This window comes from Ruditapes philippinarum, unplaced genomic scaffold, assembly GCF_026571515.1.
Source record: "Ruditapes philippinarum isolate M1 unplaced genomic scaffold, ASM2657151v2 ctg4687_1_1_1_1, whole genome shotgun sequence".
In the NCBI taxonomy this organism is placed as follows: domain Eukaryota; kingdom Metazoa; phylum Mollusca; class Bivalvia; order Venerida; family Veneridae; genus Ruditapes; species Ruditapes philippinarum.
Genome location: NW_026856944.1, coordinates 56,763 through 78,728, shown reverse-complemented (window position 1 = coordinate 78,728; position 21,966 = coordinate 56,763). Strand labels below are relative to the sequence as shown.

At 32.0% G+C, this 21,966-nt stretch overlaps 1 protein-coding gene across 1 annotated transcript; it reads right to left on the bottom strand.

Annotated features, from left to right (window-relative positions):
* Positions 1–3,345: 3,345 nt before the first annotated feature.
* Positions 3,346–20,343, bottom strand: LOC132748208 (uncharacterized). Its single transcript, XM_060737770.1, has 12 exons — positions 20,032–20,343; positions 19,452–19,682; positions 10,856–11,170; positions 10,286–10,600; positions 7,913–8,212; positions 7,419–7,718; positions 6,808–7,110; positions 6,140–6,415; positions 5,570–5,737; positions 4,472–4,520; positions 3,926–4,115; positions 3,346–3,710 (listed from the first exon to the last, which is right to left on the bottom strand). Exons 1-12 carry the CDS (start codon positions 20,093–20,095, stop codon positions 3,513–3,515), a joined length of 2,709 nt encoding a protein of 902 aa, XP_060593753.1. The 5' UTR covers positions 20,096–20,343; the 3' UTR covers positions 3,346–3,512.
* Positions 20,344–21,966: the final 1,623 nt, after the last annotated feature.

Sequence of the window (21,966 nt, the reverse complement as noted above, 5' to 3'; positions counted from 1 at the left end):
TCACACAAAGTAGATATGTAATGCTTTAACTCCTACACACTATAAGTGGACACACAATGAGTATATAGTGCAATATAAAAAAAGCAGTTTTTTTTTAAAGAAAGGAACTGCTTTACTTCATACGTAACAAGGAACGCAGATTCCCATACATAGTTTGAACGTTCTTTTATTATAATAAGACATATCGAGTAAGAATTTTATATATTTCAAAATTATTCTGCAATAAAAATACTTTACTTTTATGATGAGCATAGTATTCCTTTAATGTTAATGATTACTGATCTCAATGTAATACAGTATTTATAAAATTAAATTTCTCTAGAGCAGCGCGGTCGAATTGCTTGATTGAATATACGTAAATAACAAAAATATGTACGTATATGAATAGTTACAGTTCCAGGAATATGGTTGCACTGTTTCGATTGGCACCAGGATTCCTATATGTCTGGGAGAGTATAAGGAACATAAATGACCATTAAATACAACTATATGTTTTCGAGAGTGTAAGGAACATAAATGACCATTAAATACCACAATCAGGAAAATTATACTTATTAATCATCCGTTTGTTGCAAAATGCTCATTTACGGTAAGAACCCAAAAGTTAGTAAAGAATGTCATAACGTTTATCATATTATTTTGATAAGGTGTCGTTTTACATTCCAAAATGAAAGTAATAAAAATATTTTGTAGGGTTTTACCATATGTTACTTGAACGCTTATGAAATAATGATTGAACATTAAAACCGATCTTTAAAAAAAAACTTCCAATAGCATATGCGAAAAGTTAATAAGGTGAAATGGATATATCCCCATCACTACAAATTCCATGCTCTAAGTGCAAGAGTTACCGTTCTTTATTCTGAAATAATCTATATTGAGGTCTATTTTCGACGATGTATATCAATGTCACACTGCTGATTAAGTTGCTATATTGCTATTAGTTTATACAAATTTATTTTAGTTCGATTATGTTTAAAGCTATAAGCTTATTAGAACACTCTCGAATCCGTTCCTGAGCCCAACCGATGAACGCAATTTTCGTGCTCAGGGAAACAACGTCTTGCCTCTGGCAGGGTTTGAATCCACGCGTCAGCAATCCTTAGATTACCGATGAGTTGACCATTCGGCCATGTCGCCACTCTGCAAAAGTTAAGAGTAACGCAAGCCTCCCTAGGATTCACACAAAAATCTATACTTAAGCTATAAACATGTATATATTGGTGGCTCATTTTTTTGTTTTATATATTGAAATCCATTTAACCTCAAATGAACTGTGCTAAATTCAAAGCAGGGAGTTCCAATTGCATAAATTCAGCTGGAAAGGTGTTTAAATTGAAAATATTCGTCTGCAGTTTATCAGATAACAACATGTGTCTGATTTCCTGAATATTTAGTGATTTCGGAAATTAAATATAGAATTTTTATTACCTTATCCTGTACTGAGACGGTTTCATATAAGATGTTTAAGTTTAAGATTCATTTTGTACTATGCTTTTTTTATATAAATTTTTAAAGGGACATTATGCCACAGCAATATTTTTTTTTGCTGATGAAAAGCTTTTTTTATTTTTAGTCTTTAGTGTATATTTATAGTTATTCATTGACCAATTACCTGAACCATCTTTGTTTCCTGTTGCACTTTTGGCCGTTAGTACAAATGAAGTGATTTAGAATTGTGTTATGAAAGTGAAATTAGTACTTTGCGTACATTTTCCTACTTTTAAGACAAACTATTTTGCATTTAGTGCTTTTTTCATCAGGTAACAAGCATCTAACATACTCTTAAAAAAAAATATATATATATAATATATATATATATATATATATATATATATATATATTTCTATGAAGCGTACTGCGCATTTAAGGAAAAATTAAATTAGACGTAGTACACGTAATCTAGAATCTGGTGTATACTGTATCGAATACTTTTATTGTATGGAAATATTTTAAATTGTTTTAACTTTGAAGTTATTTAAAACAGTAAAAACAATATATCTAATACTTGTTCAGTATCAATGAAATAATTCAAGACATTATTCTGTTGTTCAAACACATATTTGTGATGTATTTTGTCCGTATGTTACAGTCTATGCTCTCAATGACGGTCCATCCGCCCTCTCAGGCCTGAATTGCATTTTTTCCCTGTCGAGTATTGACCTGTCATCAGACATTTTCCAGACTAATTGAAAGAATGGACCTACAAGCAATTTCAGTTTTGTTTAAATAAAAGATATGAATTTTAAACCAAAATAAAGTCACTGAACGGCGGAAAATGAGAGCCTAACAGTAGCAGTACCTAGGACAATATAAAAGGATGAGGTAGCCCTGAAAAGGACTGTTATCCAAAATTAAGGGCCTCCCTTTTAAACCCCGCACTCTCTCTGGCAGGGGTAAATTTTCCGTTTTTTCCGCCTTTTTGCAAACCCCATCCAGCGCCTGGGCACTGAGTCGTGTTTGAATAGAGCTTAATCCTACCCACGATTGGGAGTTTTTTTTCCAACCTACCCTTTATGTTAAAAACAACTCTCAGATCTTAACCAGTCAACGTGTCCTTGGTGATGCAGCCAGGCTCCAAATCTTATGCCGATGCCCTATACTTTCTCTACGGCGTGCACGTACTGAGGGGAAGAGACAGGATGCATTCAGATCCGTTACATATACTGTTCAACATTGAGTCCGAGGATCGAAACAGTCAATATGTACCAGGCATACATTGTACTTCCTTCATTTAATTTACGCAAGATAAAGAAAAACTAGGTTCGGCGTTTTCAAAACGTGTTTCAAAATTATTGTGCAAATGATAAACTCATTAACACCTCCCATAGCGCATTGAAATAGGTTATTGTGAAACACTGTATTCCTTACCTTTTATCCCTTTCAAAATATCATGAATCAAACTTTATCGTGGTGTGTCGTTTCAGATGTTTGACATTATCAAAGTCTTATCGACCTTTGTGGTGATAGAACTGAACATCTTTTTTACTTACTTTTTTATGCGTGGACTATCATATCGTAACAATCAAAAAGTGCGGATGGCATGATTTTTAGTTTACACTTATAATTGTTTGTAACACTATTCAAAGACAGGCAATTTCTTTTAATCCTTACTTCCGAGTCCATTATAATTTATCGGTAAGGTGTTCTGAATGTAAATAAAATACCTGTCTGACTTTCTATTTGTCAATTTTATAAAATAGCAAGTGAAACTTAAAAAAAAAGGGTTTTAACAATAGAACTACATTGATTAATGATAAAATATTCTGTTTGCAATTTTCAGTTAAAGGTGCATGCGCAATAAACATTGTCATAAAAAACATAGGAAAAACACATAACACAAAAAGCAGTTCATCAAAGTTCAATAACTTGATTTCACGACAGATTAAATCTTAAGGTATTGGCAATAAGCCCTGACAAACACTCGCATACACATGCTAATATTTACAGTGTTTCGTGTGTAAAGTTGATTTTTTTTTCAATGACACAAACGTCATTAGTATCAAATAAATCTACTGGTTTGCATAAATATTGTCTTGTTCCGTAGGAGTATCATCAATGCCTTTATTAGTTTTTGTCTTCACATAATCTATATCAGCATATTCTGTCGGGGAATCTCGCCGCTTGGCAACTGCTGCTTTTGATGGAGTCTCATTTGGATCAAAGGCAAGATCAGCATATAGTAATTGTCCGTCCTGTGCATGTTGGGGCTTAAAATTAAATCAAACACAAACATAAAATATACTTATTTTCCAGATTTCATAATATTTAAATCTAAATGCATACTGATGAAAAGCTGTTACAAATGTTCAGTCAAGTAAATTGTTATATCAAATATGCAAATTACCTAGCGCAAGCCATGGCCATCACAACGTCTCTATATAATTTTAAAAACAAATGAAAATGTGATAATTGTTATCCACACCTTTACCGTTTTTGAAGAAGAAGCTGATGTTCCTGTTTTGTTTACTTGCGCATATGTATTGTCCGAGTCTTCTATAGTTTTCTTTTTAACTGGTTGAGAATATACAGGTACTTCTGCCGCGTTCTCAAGCACATGCGCATTCTGATTAAAGTTTCCCAAAGTACGAACCTCCGGGTTTTGTTTAGAAAATCTGCAATCGTATACACAGGACCATGATTCTCATGATTGTTTTTTAAGATTAAAATTAGATTTAAATTGAACAGTCTAAATTGTAACATGGCACAAATATGAAATATACAAATCATTTAAAAAAGGTTTTAGTTATTACAATATCATGTGATAAAACAATCAAATTTTGATCGTTAATGCTTAAGATATATTTAAAAAGCCAACATAAAATATTATATGCACATATATATAGTTGCAGAAAAAGTTAGATTTTTCTGTTGTTGTTTTTGTACTACCTGAGACAAATGTCTTAAATATATGTTTACAAACAAGCTACTTCTTTGATAAAGTATTTATTAAGAGTAAAGAGACACTTACACTACGTCATCCTCATGCTTGTGATAATCTACCTGGCTGTCCCTCTTTTCTGTAATGTTGAAGAAAAACATATAAAAGAAATGCCAACATAACTAATAATGCCGTTTGTAAATACAAAAACATTTTGTAATTATAGGTAAACGTAATTAAACAGGAATAAGCTTAAAACTAATATTGAGTGCCTAAAACAGAAAATTTTGATATGAAAGTGTCCAACGAAAAAAAGTCACTTATGCAGACATGTGGCTTGCTTGTACAAAATCGGACATGCTTGTGTTTAAGTTGTTAAGCTCAGTCCAAAAATCTGACAGGCTTGTGTTTAAGTTGTTAAGCTCAGTCCAGGGTCTTTTAGTCAAAGGATATGTTTCGTGTAGCGTACTCGAACACAACTGGTATAAATGCTCTCTTCATTTTTGAGCTAAAATACATATTTTGATGATTTAAACACTGTACGTGTATGTCGAACATTTCGATATTTTATGCGTATTTATTTTTCCTGAATGATGAGCGCAAATAAAACAGCACTGAACAATTTCAGCGTTTTTATTTTCATCCATCATATGAGTTCGGTTTTACTTTCCGTATTCAATGGATAATTTTAAAATTGGCAATGAGTTTTTATTTTCGGAATAAGTGTCCCGTTCCTGGACGGCGGTATATATAACTATCAAGATTTGGACATTTATACACTGCATGTGCTCAGCCAATCGGAATGGAGAATTTAATACCACATGATAACAAAATGGATGACAAAAGACCTTAAAAAGTTGCGCCGTTGGAACAGCAGTCTGCCATGTTTTTGTTTTTTTTTGTTTTGTCGGGTTACCTGTATTTAGATTTGAATAACTACCTTCATGCACAAATCTCGAAACCTGTTTGTAGACTCCTGTGGGGTAAACAGTATCCGGAGTATTTCTGTTAAAGAAAGAACATTTACTCTTCTGTCCAGGAAGGAGTCAATTTTGCTACAAAATTTGGAATACCCGGCTGATTTCTTGCATTTTAAGGAAATGCTTATACTTGTAGCAACGTTTGATAACCTATACAAGGTACTGCAAATGACGCCGTGTTTCGTAGAAGATATAAAGTCAATCTTACCTGTAGAATTTAGGCGTTTTTTCCTTATGACAACAAACAAGACCGCTATAACAATGATACCGACCACAAGTACACATGCACCCAGTATTATCCAAATTATGGACTTGTCTGAAGCTTGGCCATTATTTTTCTGTTTATCATTGTAGTTACTGTCTTTATCGGCTTTTTCTATATAAATATGAATATTTTCCTTAAAATTAGCTAATCACTTACTTAGATTAATTTACATGAATTTCACGTCTATGGTTATGTAGTGGTAATATATTTTAACTCCTAGATACAGAGTGTTAAGACTTCGCAATGACTGGGACTCGTTATAAACTTATGTTTGTAAAAAAGCATAGGTAAGCTGTTAACAAGTATCACATCGGAAAGAAAGTTGAATCATTTAAATGGAAACGCTTCAAATTGTTAAACATAATATTAACATACAAACGACATTTTTCTACATTTTACAAATTGTAACTTAAACACTCTGTTTAACAATGCATGGATTCTTATTTTTTGGAAATTATAATGAAAGTATTTATAGAAACACTTTAACGAACAAATGGGATGTAAAAGCATTACCTATTATGTGTACAGTCAAATATTTGCGATCAACTTTTGTCTTATAGTGAACTTGGCACATAAAACGTCTTTTTGAATTTTCATCAGTATCAATATTTAATACGCAGTTTGGTGACAAGCCACATTGCTTCTTTGTTATGTTTCCATTACTTAACTCTTCAATCCATGATATATTGGAGGCAGGAACGCTTGCAGCTACACAATTTACATGTGCCCGCTCTCCTGTAGAAATATTCAATGTCGATCCAGATATATTGAACTCTATAACTGGAGGGTCTGAAATTTGATTTTAATACAATATCATGTTTGCCATAATGTTTTGTAAAATCGGAATATTTATCTTGATGATTAGCTCAGATACAGATACGCACACACAAACAAAAACACAGCAACAAATTGATCAGAAAAAATGGATCACTGTACTATCGTGGCATATTTCTGTCAAAAGTATACCATATAATTATCGCGTTATCTATCTGTCTAACTAGTTCGCTTAATACTAATTTAAATGTTTAAAAAGTGGCACTGACTTACAAGTTTTATCTTTGTATCTCTTATCAATTATCTTTTAGTTCTGAGAGCTTCAGAATTTTATGATATGTCAGATATCTATCTAATATTAAATGTAATCTGTGTCAACAACTTTAACGAAATATTTAGAAACTTACAAGGCAGAAGTATTTTGACAGTGTCTATAAGGTCAACAGGAAACTCGTCACACTTGACCATACACGTTACATTTTTGCCATCGTCTTCTTCTCTGACATTCAAGTTTACTTCATACACAGAATTCCACGCACCATGGGGTAGACTTATGTTCTCTGAAGACTTTTCTGATCCGATGATACCGCTTTGTGCTTTAAACTGAACGCTACAGACTGGGTTCGAGCCATACACAGTGCATGTAGCATACATTTGGCTCAGTCTGTCTTCATCAACTTTGACTTCTAACATCACATCTGTGGGAGGAACTAAACAAAACGATAAACTAAACTTAATTACCATGTACTGTTATTGAAACAATTTTCATTTAATACAATATACATTTTCATGTTACAGGCTGAAAATAAAAGTTTCTTTTTTCCAGAAGATATTTGTTTGTTTTGCCTATGACAGTACATGTGTTTTTATGCAATATCATCACTTACTACATCAGTATGTAATTATATCAAGTAAAAAGAATCTAAAATATAAGGGCACTCAGCAGGCTATAAATGAAACATGATATAATGTAGTATACACAATATGTTAAACAAATCTAACAGAAAGAAAAACGTACAATAATAATTAACTTGTTTTGGCGGTGAACATTCCCGCGCAATTTTGTACCATTCGTTATATCGACAGCACGTGATGTTTTCTTTGTTCCATTCTTTCTTGAATGACGTCAGCGTGATAATATTAGTATGTAAAGATGAAGTCGAATTATAATAATGTGAGTTTGCAGACGATACGTCCGTACCGGAAATGCTAAAATTCACATTCGGATTAGGTCTTCCGTCATCTAACGTACATGTGATGTTAACAGCTTCTCCATCTCTTAGAATTTCCGGCACCAAAAATTGAAAAGTGGGTGGTTCTGTAAATATACAAATAAAGGTTATATCACAATAAAATTGTTAATAAAACATTCATATCAAAAGTATAAAAATGTATGAGATTACGTTAATCAAATCACATAAAACAAAGAGTGAATATTTGGTATTGTATACAAAGTGTAATAGTACCCTACATACCATCTTAAATACACATAAATTAGCATAGTATACTTACTTATAACAAACATCTGAGCTGTAACATTTAAAGGTGACGACAGTGCATTGTTCATTACTGAAAATATCACATTTTCCATGTGATGGTGGTCCCTAACCGTGAAATATACCATAAAAGTTGTTAAGTTCGAGTCTAGAGGTTTATACGATTCATTTCCTATTGTCATGGTAACGGTAAGAGGAGGAGTGCCACCGTGTATCTCACAAGCAATTTTGAACATCTCATTCTCCTCACCAACGATACAGTCCCTGCAATTATCTATGTCTTGTAATCCAATTATTACAGGTACACTTGGTGGTTCTGAAAAATATGAATACTATTAAAAGATTTTGTTAACAACAACGAAATATAATGAATTGTTGATATTCATTTTGATTAATAAATATTTGAATAGTTTGCTTTGAAAGACTTGTGAATAGTACTATACACGCACTTGTTGAATGTATGTAAACATGAATATGCACACTGAACCACACTTCTAACGCAATACCTACGTTATTTTGATATAATTAAAATCTGATTAGGGAATCATTATCTTGGAAATTACAACAATAACAACAAATAATAATTGTAAATAATAATATTAAAAGTAATGTTAAAAATATACAATGATACTTAAGTATTTTATTTAACTAGGCAATACAGTTAGACATTCCCATGAGCTTCATCAAACAATAAATTCAGAATCAAAGGAAACGCAAAAACATTTATATAAGGTATAAAAGATTATACATGATTTTACGTTAGCAACTTATATTGAATTTCTTAAATGAAGTGAAATATATTTTTTGTCATATATCTGTCTTGCCTTCTAATGCAATTTATGTATTATAAAATATTTCTTCTGTTTTGCCTATTCAATATTTGTAAATCTGCTTATTTCGTGCCTTTTATCATGATCATTTTGTGAATGAGGTGCTATTTTCAAGTCTAAATTAAAAGAAATATTTTGATCTATTCTATTGTTATAGATATAGTTACATATTGTACAAACATATCTGCGAAATTTTATACTTTTCTGCTTCAGGGCCTGCTTTCTTTTTCGGTAGCGTCTATAGCTGGTACGACGCTTGTTTTGAGCTCGCACTTATTCAACGCATCCTCATGTATATTTTGAAATGCAAAATAAGTGCCACAATTTAAATGAATCGTAATCTTATAAATAGAAATCTTACATTTAAAAGCGATATTAACAGTTCATTTCCAGGAGCAAAATTGATCGATGATTTTTAATGGCTTTCTTGATGCAAGCCGATGGTCCGCGCCAAGTCAATATTAAATGCAGAGCATATTACAATAAGAATTTTTTACAATTCATAATTGTCGCTTACTTATTATTACGATGCCCATAAACTGACATCCGTAAATCTTTTAATTACGAAATAACATAAGTTAAAAATGATAACATTTTTTAAAAACGAAAAATTATTCGTAAAAATCATTTGTTAAAAGCTAAATAACACTTGTTAAAACGAAATATTATTTACGAAATGACATTTCGTATTTAGTGAATCAAAATTTGTAAAAAAAAATGAAATAGTATTTCGTAAAAGTGAAATAGCATTTCGTTACAAGAGCTGCCAGTCAGAGGAAAGTTAATGTAAAAAAGAAATCTTATCAGATTTATGGACCTTGTATGACCTTGCATTATGATGAAGGAGACACGATTTAAGTTTCAAGAGTATAAGTTCATAAATTTATAAATAAATATTGCATGCAAAACTTTCACCAAGAACTTCAAAAGGGGTTATAATTCAGTCAAAAACCATGTCAAGGTAGTGTTATGAGCCTTGGAGTGTGACCTCCAAATATTATTCCAAATAGATGTACATTTTGAATTTTAAGTGAATACCGTCAGTAGTTTTAAATACTGCTGTTGTATGCATAACTTCAACCAATAACGTTTTTCCAATTAGGCATCTCATAGACTTGTACTATCTAACAAGTGAGTACCTTCAGTAATTTTGAAGATTAAATGCTGCATACAATTGCAAAACGTTACAAAAACTCACGACTTCTAAACGGACAATAATTCTGTCAAAATTCGTGTAAAAATAAAAATGTCATAGATGTCAGTTTGTGGGCAATCGCATATTATAAATAATCATAATTAATGTGTTTCGCTCACATTACTTTATGTTAAATCGATCAACAAGTAGAACTGGCCGCCCGTCATGTTTGAATAACTGCGTTACATTCATGTGCAGAGAGTACTAAATGACATATTAAATCATATTTATATGTTGCGTTAGAAGTATCTTTCAAGTGTATATCAATATGGCTTTTTACTCTTTTATTATTTGTTTTCAAACTATATCACCGTTTATGTTATTTATGATTTAAAAATATTTCAGTTTAGAAACATACACAAACCTGGTAATTTCACGGTTATAAAATCTGTGTATCTTGCGGAAGAGCCACAATAAACACCATAATCTCCATTCATAGAAATATTGAACATGATTATTGTCAACACATATTTATTATTTTGCTCAAATTTCTCTTCGTAACTACCACCAACCAATGTCAATACTTTGTGTTTCCCTCCGACGGAATGTATCCATCTACGTTCGAAACTACCGCTATTTTGCATCACATCAGTTGACGGATAATATTCGATTTCCACGGTTCCATTAACAATCACCTTTTCAGATCTGAGGTAGACGAGTCCACACGAATTGTTTATAGCTTAAAATAAAATATAGTAAGGCAAATGGTAATTTAATTTGTGTTGATATAAACATTTTTGGTTTAGACCATATATAATGTATCATATAAATAAATATTCAATAAGCAGTTACAGTAAGATAATGTAAATAAAAATAATGATAATTGATTATGGCTAGCTATAGATAGTGGCTACCTGTTTACTTATAAGCATCGAAATACATTGAAACATTAAAGAAAATTAAATATGCAGCAACAATATTGATTCTACAATACCTTTAAGCGTAAGTTCTCCAGCATCCATCCAGCAATGTATTGTCTCATTATAATAATGAATACGGTAAAATCCCTCGTCTTGGTTTTTCTCACTGTCAGTTAAAATCAGGTAGTAAATCCTATTTTTCTCATATTGTGTAAAGTTGTTGTTTAAAGGAAGCGTTTTCCATTGATCTATTCCATTCATGCTGCGCTGCCATTCTAGAATTGCATTTGGATCGTATGTGTCGGGGGTAAAAGAAAATGTGACATTCCTTCCTAGTATTGTTGGTTTGTCAATACTCAATTTACCACACTTACTCAAACCATCGTCACCTGTAGAATGACCCCATCATCAATTAAAACATTCACATTTTATCTTACTGAATTAATGTCTTGTTATGATAATTACTCTTAACCAATTTTCTAATAAATGTCAAATGTTTGGAAAGTCTTCAATATTATATCAGCCTATATTTTTTTACATTTTCTTGAAATCCTTTATACTGAAAACATTCATTTTCAATTATTCTGATGTTTTTCCTTGTCATATCGGGGAATATTTGATTTGCAACAACACGGAATGAGTCGAAATATGTCGGACTCACATTATGGGTAAGACATATTCCCAATTTCCTCATAAATTTGTTTCATTTATCATTTGTTTTAATCATGCAAAGCTTAAAAACAATTTTAATTAAAACTTTCTTTAAGTAACGTTGCCAATGGGAATTCAATGTAAAGCCCAAAGAAATTGTGACGACCAACATTGCTGCCATGTTTACATATTGAAAATTTCGACACATTTTTGTTTCTAATAAGATTTTGATTCGTCATATTTGATACAAACAACATTTCCTGGAGCAGCACGTGATTGAAATTGTCTTTCGTACTTTTGTCACGCATGGTTGATTTTAATACGATAACTTGGTTTCAATCTTTTAGTTAAATAACATTCTGAATAATATGTCAGAAACCATAGGTAAGCATAGCTAAGACTTTTCGAAACAGGGCATTTTAAGGGGTGACTAATAAGAAATTTGGCTAAGTGTACTGCTATATTGATTTTATGAATATATTTTAAAACAAACACATTTATAATGATAACAGATGTCATAAAAATATTCCTACTACACATTTTTAAGGTACGTGTGGCATATTCTAATTAGTTGCAACAGCTCAATTTAACCACGATTGGCACGTGAATGTACATGTTTAATATACCGTTGGAAAGATAATATATAATATATTCTTCTGTCAGGTGGGTGTAAAACTTAGAACTAATGTTAAAGATGAAACCCGACCTAGGCTGCCAATTTCCGCTACCTCTGAAAAAGACATGAGCACTGCCAACGCCATAGTTGATTAAGGTGCAAGATATACCGTGGAGGAAAAAAGTGACATATCGGGCCTAAGTGCGTCATATGGAAAGTGTTTGCCGTTGGATTCCACTTTTGCTAACTTTTACCAAAAAGGGGGGGCGGCTTGAAAAAGCCCCGACCTTATTTACTAGGTTGAATGTCGAGACCCCAGACGCCCACAAGAAAATTTTCACAGGGGATGGAAAGTGGGGTTCTTTTTTAGCCCGATAAGAACGAGTATCAAAATGTTTTATAGATAAAAAGCGACAGCGTTTCAAAAGTTTGTACACCTATTTTTTACAGTGACGGAAAATGGCCCATGTCGCTTGTTAGAGGGGTAGTGTCCCCAAAATTTTGATGGCCCTGTCTCCACTGAGTTAACACTACTTACAAAAAACTAAGGTCTGTTTGTACAGGATTCAAATTAGTTATGGAAAGCACCTACGCACCGGTCAAAACCTTGCTTCAAGCTTATTTGGGGAGCAAGAATTTAGGTTTTTTCTTTATGCCCTTTTAGTCCCTTACCTCTCTTTTTGTGACTATTGGTTAAATCCAGACATCAAATCTTGCCTTTACGATCGCCAGTTTGAAAGCCGAATGCCACATGAAGCGCTCTCTAGCATTGTATTAACAGTATACCCAATAAAATGTTCAAAAATGCTTTTTTTCGGAACGGATTCTGTGGCGGAAATGTGTGTATAGGTTCATAGTAAATAGTCTGAAATACTATCCTAATCATTTTTCACAGGATTAACTGCGCTGCCATTGCCAATACTTAACATAAAGACCTTTTTAACACGACTAATTAGGGAACGTTAAATGCATAGACAATTCCAAAGTAAAGACGAAATGTTGGGCGTGACGAGATTCGAAACTTCGACTTGTGCTTTTACCGCAACACTGTCAGATGTTGTTGTTAACAGTGCATGACTGACAAATCAGGATTACTCTTTAGTATCCGTTATAACGGATTTATATTACAAGACCAATCTTTTAACTGCTGCCCATAATAGAATATTTTTTCATAATCGTTGTCTAAATCTGGTTTGATACAAGGCGCAGAAACCAAAGCAATCCGCAAATTTTACAATATACTCTTGGCTATTATAAATTTTAGATCGCAGTGAACACAACTTTCGAATGTCTAAGTAAATCTTTCACTGACATTGAAGTTTATAGTGCATATACAAATGTAAAACAAAACACTTGTCCCATCATCAATATATCATCATCATAATCGGTACCATCATTCTATTAAGGTATTACCATCCTAATGCATTACCTTCGCTTTGAAGAGTATTCAAATAGGCTAGAACTACTGTTAACTACATTGAAAATGAGGGCCGTGGATTCAATCCCCAGAAGGGTCAACTTTTTTTTCTTTCTGTTTTTCTTTTAACATTATTTATGTATTCATCATGTTACATTTTGAAAGAAAAAGGTGTTTAATTTTGATTTTTAAATTTATATAGGTATTTATCGGCTAAATTATGCTAAATCTAGTAATAAATATGGTACCTAATATTTTCAAAGTGTAATAAAATCAAAACTAGACTGTAAAAGTATTTCATATTTTACAAGATCAACCAATATACTTCTTTTAAAATTTAGGGAAACTTTGAAAACAGGCACTCATTTGGGTAAATTTTAAGGATTTTTTTAAATAAGGCTCCCTTACTAGGAAAATAGTCAGACACGTGGTAAAAATGGGTGGAGTAGGGTAACTTTTTTATACAGATTTCATAAATTTTAAGTAGAAACCATAGTTTTGCTGATGTGGATTGTTAGCTGAATGGTACTATTTGTTTCTTACCAAAAATTAATGGGATAACATTTTGCATTAGAATGTTATTGCAGATTATTTAAAGGTTCCTCAGTTCTAAAAAAGGGCCCTCATAACATCCTAGCTTGAGTTCAGAAAAGTGGCCATAACTTGATTTCCGTACGGTAAACTTTGTTTAAATGTTGCATACAGGTGTACTTTAAGGTATATATCTGACCTTTGATGTCAATTTTTTAGTTCCTTATAGTGCCCATTAGGGTGGCAATACCTTAAATAATCATCAATGAATCATCATTTTCAGAACACTATCATCATTATATTCACCAATTGTTCATCATTGCCATCATTCGTCGATGCAAGGCGTCATTTTCATGGTGTACGCGTGCCAACTAATTTATTAAAAACAAAATAATTTTAAATGGAAATAAAAGCAGTCATCCAAACTGACTAGTGCTTTTGTCACGTGATAAAAAGGTCGCAAACATGTAACTTAAATAGATGCCACATTAGGCTGTTATAGATTCAAAACTTCAAATGTGATATTTAGAAACCTCAGGTCATTTTTATGTGCAAATTTAAAATTATATGAGCTGTATGCCACCAGTTTTTGTAGGCCTATAATATGACAGGCCTCTGTCACCAAGGGAGACGCGCCAGTGTTAATGTTGTAGTTTAAATAGGATGCGCGATAAGAAAAAGCCAGGTGTGCAGAATACCAGAAGGAAGTGATTCTCAAAAATCTTTACACCTTTGAAAAGTTTGGTCGATACCCCATTTGCTCATTCAGAAGCAAAGGAACCCATGCACTTATGTACCCGGGCATTCTTGAAAAGATACAGGCTGCAACACGTTGGTTATTTGTAACAGGTGTCGAAATTCATGAAGCCTAGGTAAACATTTTTGTTGCACAGACAACGCCTGATGGTAATCTGTAAAATCGACCGAAAAAATATTTTAAAAAAGCATTAGAAGCGAAAAAACTCCACCCCTATAAAATAATAAATAATATTTGGCAGTCTTAAATGAAAAAAATTTGGGGAGTCCCCTTTTTGGCTATGCTTTTTTTCAGTGCTCACAATATATACGAAAAGAAACGTGATGGGGTTACATTATCAGTTTTGATAGGTTAACAGGTAAAGGTTAGGGATATAAATGATATTGATACAGCCAAAACATTTCAAAAATCATCGCATTATAATTATACTGTTTGATTGATGGTTTGGTTGTTTCCGTTGCCAATTCAAAAAATATTTGTTCATTTTTCGGCGCTCGGTCAACCTTAACGGCTTTAAATTTCTAGAATGACTAAACAGTGATTTTCAATTTTTCCGCAAAAGACCGACTACTAATCTGAACCAATGACCATGAGACTCAGTGTATGAGATCAATACCTTGAACAAAAATCGGAACACTTTCCACGTGTAAAATATTTAAAAGTGTGGATTAATTATTATTATTTATTTCTTCATAGAAATTGAATTGATCGTCAAATGGTACATAAATAAAATGCAAAACATTTACTGATTAACAAAGAAACTACAATATTTGTTTTTAATCGAAGGACCAAGAACCATAATGGTTCAACCATGGATCAATTGTAAATTCCAATATTTTTAATAAATTTATTCCTTAATTTCATAAACATGTTATTCAAATCACTAATAGTAAGTAAATACAGAATATAAAACAAGAGTCACCGCCGAGCGTGGTCAACACTCGACCTTTTTTACATTACCTAAAGGAAACAAATAAATGGTTTGAACAAATCTTTAAAAAAAAATTAAAGAATTTAAATTTAATTTTAATATGTCTGTCTAGTCGCACATTTTGTTTTGTCCAAGTACGAATCATTTCTATAAATAAATGCCAAAGTTCAGAATCAATCATTTGACGGTCAATGTATTTTAAGGTCAAGGTCATATCTAAATTATTCCTCATGTATGTTTGGTCAAAAGTGTTGTTATGTCCAAATATGAATTTCATCGTGCATATATAACAAAATAATGACAATTTAAATAAAATTATTTTTGACCTTGATAGTGAAGGTCGTTTAAAAATCATGGACAAGGTCAGTTCAAACTTTTAGAATGCTTTGTTTAAAAGGTTGTTTTGTCTAAGTATGAAAATAATTCATTGATTTATTACAAAGTTACACCAAATAATAGCCATAATCAGTAGATATAAAATAATTTAACTATCAAAAAAGAAAAGGTCAATTGCATACTTGAGACAACGTAAAATTGAGTTTGATATACATGGAGGTCCTGGCGTAAAAGATGTTGTGTCTTAATACAAAGTTAACCCATTTATAAAAAAAACAACGTTATAGCCAATAAAAGGAAAATTTATTAATTTGACCATGACAGTCAGAGTCAACTTAAGGTCAAGGTCAAATCTTAATTTTGTTTTGTTTGTCCAAGTTTAAATCAAATTTGTATATAAATAACAAAAATATGACAAGTTAATCAAAATTCATAACATGACCTTCTTGGTCAATGTCATTTAAAGCGCAACGTCAAAGTCAAGTCAAGTCATAGTATCTAAAGCCTCTAAAATGCTCGGTTCCATGAAAATGCTCAAATTCATAATTAAAAGAGAATCACTTAATGATATATATGTATCATATTTACGTCCACATTTAGAATACGCGTCTTTAGTCTGGGATAACTGTGCGCAATACGAGAAAGAAACATTAGAAAAAAATCAATATGAAGCTGCCCGTGTTGTTACAGGATTGACAAGATCAGTTACTATACAAAAATTATTAACAGAAATATGTTGGGTTTCGCTTTCAGATAGGAGACATATTCAAAAATTAGTTTTAATATACAAAGGCAAAAACAATTTATTACCACTTTATTTAATACAATTATTTCACCCATCTGTACAATATGCACATGAAAACCCATATTCTTTAAGAAACAATCAAGACTACGCATCAATTGTCAGAAGAACAGAAATTTATTCGAAATCCGTTTTACCATCAGCACTACAACTATGGAATAAACTTCCAATTAATATACGTGAATCAGAATCCCTCCATTCCTTTAAAGCAAACATTAAAAAAATATTTAAATCCCCATCGGTCCCTTCATTTTTCATTAAAGGTGAACGCTTCTCTACTGTACATCATACTCGTTTAAGAAACAACTGCAGTAACCTTAATTCGGATTTATATGATAATCACATTGTTTCAAGTCCATCTTGTATATGTTGAGCACACATTGAAAACTCAGAACACTATTTTTTTTTTAAATGCAAATTATACAGTGAACAAAGAAGAACATTGTTCTTAAATACAAGATCTTTTCATCCTCTTAGTGTACGAAAACTTTTGTTTGGAATAGAAGGGCGATATGAACCCGAAAATGAAATTCTTTTTAAGGAAGTACAGACTTTTATTAAATCAAGCAAGAGATGTACTTGAATAAAATTAAATATTTTTACTGCTGAAACAGTACTTTAAGATTAAGCAGGGTTTTGTGCGGTGAATATTTTTGTATTTATTTATTTATTTATTAATATTATTTTTTTTGGCAGTTTTTGTAACTAATTCAATAATTTTGTTATTTCATTCTATTATAATAGATTTATTCATTTTTCTCAAAATTTGATACTTAGAACACGTAATTCAAAAGCCATAAATAACTTTAAATGGAACACTATTGACTTTTGAAACTTATACTTTATACATTTAAAATATTTAAATAACTTAATTTAATCACTCTTATTATCATAATTTTATTTATTTCTATTTTATATATATACTTTTTTCCCTGTTAAATGTTCATTTGATTAATTTATATTTACATAAAAACATTTGTTAAAATGAGTTCATGAAAATTAGTTCCTGAAAATTACTTAAAATTGAAATTGATAATTATTTGATATCACACAACCTTATTCAAATAGTATAAACTTATGTCTGACTAACCTCAGGGAAGGGCCCACGATAATGTTGTTAGAACTTTTGGCCCAACCCTTTTGTATGTACACTTGATAATGTCTGTAAAATTATGAAATTTGTATATTGTGTGTATATTTATACAATAAAATATTATTAAACTAAACGTCAAAGTCAGTTAAACATTTTAGAAGGTCCCGTCCAAAATGTTGGTTTTACAAAGTATTAAGATAATCCATTAATTAATTACGAAGTTGAACTCAATAATAGCAAATATCTGTAAACATTCAATAATTTAACCATCAATGTCAAGATCATACACGAGTCGAGTTCAATTTGAGTTCGATATTCATAGAGTTCTTATCCATACGAATGTTCTATTATAATATTAAGTCAATTCATTCAATAATAACAAAGGTAAAGCAAAAGTAAAGTTACAGCAAAAGAGTTGAAATGTTTTGATAAATGAAAATTTGACCTTCCAAGTCAATGACATTTAAGAGTGAAGGTTTACCAAGTCACCTTAAAGGTCTATCCTAACATATTTTTGTGTTCAGGTTTGAAGACAATCCATTCAAAGATAACAAGGTTATAGCCACTAATAGCAAAAATCAGCAAAAACTAAGCGAAATTTAAACATGTAACCTTGAAGGTCAATGTCATTATAAATAAAGGTCAAGGTAGGTCAAAAGGGGATGTTGTGGTCAAGTGTGAAGACTGTATACCAAGAACTTTAAAACGTTTTATCAATTTTTAAGTTTTGCGGACGGCCGGACGGCAACGCCAACATGACTTATTATAATCTTATCTTTTTTCCCAAAGAAAAACACGAGCTTATAAATGAGGATAAACATTTGGAATACTTTTTTAAAAAAATCTGACCTTGGTCGTGATGAACGCTTGACCTGTATAATAACAAACTAATACTCTCACTATTCAGCTAAGCTGCCGATTACATCAAATTTTTTACATTATCAAGCTAAACCCAATCAAACCGTTCTATTTAAATGTTACATTACGACAACATTTTTCTTCGAAAACAATCTTGACAACCTTAATTAAATGAAAATTAAATTATAAACTACAGTAAGTGCCAAAGATTATTATTCAGCTTATTCAATTGAGAGTTTGTTCGCCAAATCAATTGAAACTGAATTCAAGCCCATTTTCAAAGATGTTTGGATATAACACCACAGCTCTTGATATTTAGGAGCATGACAGAAATAAGTCGCGTTTGACTTTGTGCTATCTAGGTAGAACTGTATGCCTTAACATGCTCCATCGTAAACACGGTTTGGCAAAAACAGACGTCTGTATGCTAGTGATAACAGTCGTACGCAGAAAAATAAAAAACGAGAACTATAACAATCTTGTAATCCATACAGAAATAAAGAAATTAAAAGCATGTAAGACATAAGCAACAAAAAACATGTTAATTTGCTTGTAACTTCTACTAAATGGGAAACTCGCCATGCATTTTTGCAAGATAACACTCTTAAATCACAAAAAGAAATTTTAATTACTTGTCACTAATTATACATTTGTGTTAAACGATATATTTTTGCTCACCACATTTATTGATGCCACACCCCTCCCAAGACTTTTGTTTTGTTATATAACACCATGGTGTGTTAAATCCTAAAGCACGACAGAAATTAGCTGCATCTGATATTGTGGCATCTGGGAAGTCATTGAATTGCTGAAACTGAACCCATCGTAAACACGGTATTCCGGTAACAGTCGTCTGCTGATGGCCGTCGTACTCCTTAACTGTTGTATTATAACAGTCTAGCACTACACCTAGTAAGTAGAATAATTTAAAGGTACTAAAAATAGTCATGCCATAAGCAGCAAAGGCATATTGATTATGCTAACTGTTTCTACGGAATGGAAAACCAGTATAATGAAGAAAAGTGGCCCTCATAGAATTATGAACCTCCCGCTCTATATTTCTTAAAGTATATCGACTCCCCAGTCATAATATTATGACCAGTGGTGTAGTTTTTATGAGGCTATGTAAGCCTAGGCCTACAAGTTGGTTATTCAATGATAAAAACATAGGCGTAACGTTATGTTATAGTAGCAAAGTATTCTGAATAAGATACATTAAAAAACGATAAGCGACAAATATAACAAAATCAAAACCTACCTTTCCCTGTCATGATCACTGCTGATAATATAACCGAAAACAGAGAACAGATATTCCTTGGCATTTTATATAAAGTATCCAAATTATTATTTATTGAGATAAAATACACAATTTCAAAAGAAAATGTTAATAATTGCTGTAACTTTTAAAATTACACATGTTTTAAATAAACCTTTGTTTACGATTACATGTAGTGGAATGAATCGTGAGTTAGATCTAATTGTTTGTCAAGTGTGTGACATCCGGCTCACGAAATCGACTACTAGTACTCCATCCAACACTATGAATGTAGAGTATATCACATCATATCTGTTGTTTCCCCTGTAATTATCATCAAACGCACCTCAAGTGAAAACTTCCTCAATCATTTTTAGTATTAAACTTTTCGTTACATTCCATTAAGTTTTGGGATCAGATAGATCTAATGACTGTAGATGATATATTGTACTATTGCGAAGTGGTACAAATGATCGAATAATTACAAATAGAATATATTACGTTTAAAAAATCTTACTATCATTTACTTATATTTTTTGATGTTTGTATTAAAACGAGCAATGCTGCAAGTGATGGTAATTGAAGCCCTGAAACCTACAGGACAGTTACATTTCCGCTTCCGAAGTGTGTGCGTGCGCGAGTGTGTTTGAGAGCGTGCGTGTGTATTCGAAGGCGTTTGAAGCTTTTAATGATCTAACAACGCCGGCCCGCGGCTGTCGGTACAGACCTGAAAATCTTACTCGATGGTACATGTAAATGTTTGCAGTGGTAAACAGTTAAAGCTACATTAAATGAATAATTGAAAATATTTTGCAGTCGGCCTAAAAACCAAGCATTCTACAGTTACATTAACCTTTTTAACAGTATTGTTGTAAATGTCATCAAATATTGTTCATAAATAAGGATTTTAAACGGAAAACCCCACGGAAACACTAAAGTTCGTATACGAATTTTAACATGCAAATGAAGACTATAATCAGCCTGTGTATGCGTTACGTCACAGTGTTATATTTTCGCATTGTTACGGATGTTTTCATACAAATTTAATCTTGTTTTATGAGATGATTACTTTTTTCTGAACATCAGGCCTAGTGCGCCGTGAAACTAAAACGGTTAAAGTGTGTTTGCACAAGATATTCTCATATTTGCTGTGTTCCGGAAAGCATTTATAACTTTGAAAATATTATGACAAAAATATGAAAGAAAATATTAACTATTTGAGATACAGGCCAATACAAAAAATGGCATTTCATTTGAAACTCGATAAAAGAGGACCATAATGGTCAAACAATGCTCATCTAAATGCCTAGCTCGGCAAAGTTGAGGGGAAAATGCCTAAACCCTGGGATATGTAGTTACGGAGATTTTAGGTCTATGTAACCTGAGCATTTTGATGAATTGTGTACAAGGCCACTCTGGAGGACTAAATGACAAATATCATGACATCGTACAGATTCATTTTAGTTCTTACTAGAAAGACTATAATGTGTTTTACTATAAAATTCTATATTAATTAAGTGACCTCAATTTTGACAATGGGGTACGAGTTAAGTAACTTATAGAAAGGGCAACAAAGCTAAGTTACATGCCAAATATCTTAACCCCGGAACATTTTTATAAGTCTGCGTCATGTACTAGTCAATATGCTCCTGCGGCAATGGGAATTTTGATCGTTTTATTTTTTGTAGAGGAACAGTTGGCAATGCTAAATACCAAACGCAAACCGTATCTTAAGCTCTGACACGCGTGTCTCGTAGAAGAAGAGTTAAATACATTTCCCCGTGCAAGTTTATACACTAAAAGATCCCCAGGGTGTGACCGAATGTGTGCAACCTATGTTTATTATACTACTCAACTTTTGCTATGCAACATATGTTTTAGTGTGAATATTTTTTGGGATAATTTTACTAACGCCATGCAATTTATATTTCAAATGTT

Excerpts from the sequence above, each read along its gene's own strand:
- LOC132748208 (XM_060737770.1), bottom strand. The coding sequence starts at position 20,095 with ATGCCAAGGAATATCTGTTCTCTGTTTTCGGTTATATTATCAGCAGTG. Across the intron at positions 11,171-19,451 it reads GTGTGGCATCAATAAATGTG|GTGACGATGGTTTGAGTAAG; the intron begins GTGAGCAAAAAT and ends GTCATTCTACAG. Across the intron at positions 7,719-7,912 it reads AGCTCAGATGTTTGTTATAA|AACCACCCACTTTTCAATTT; the intron begins GTAAGTATACTA and ends GTATATTTACAG.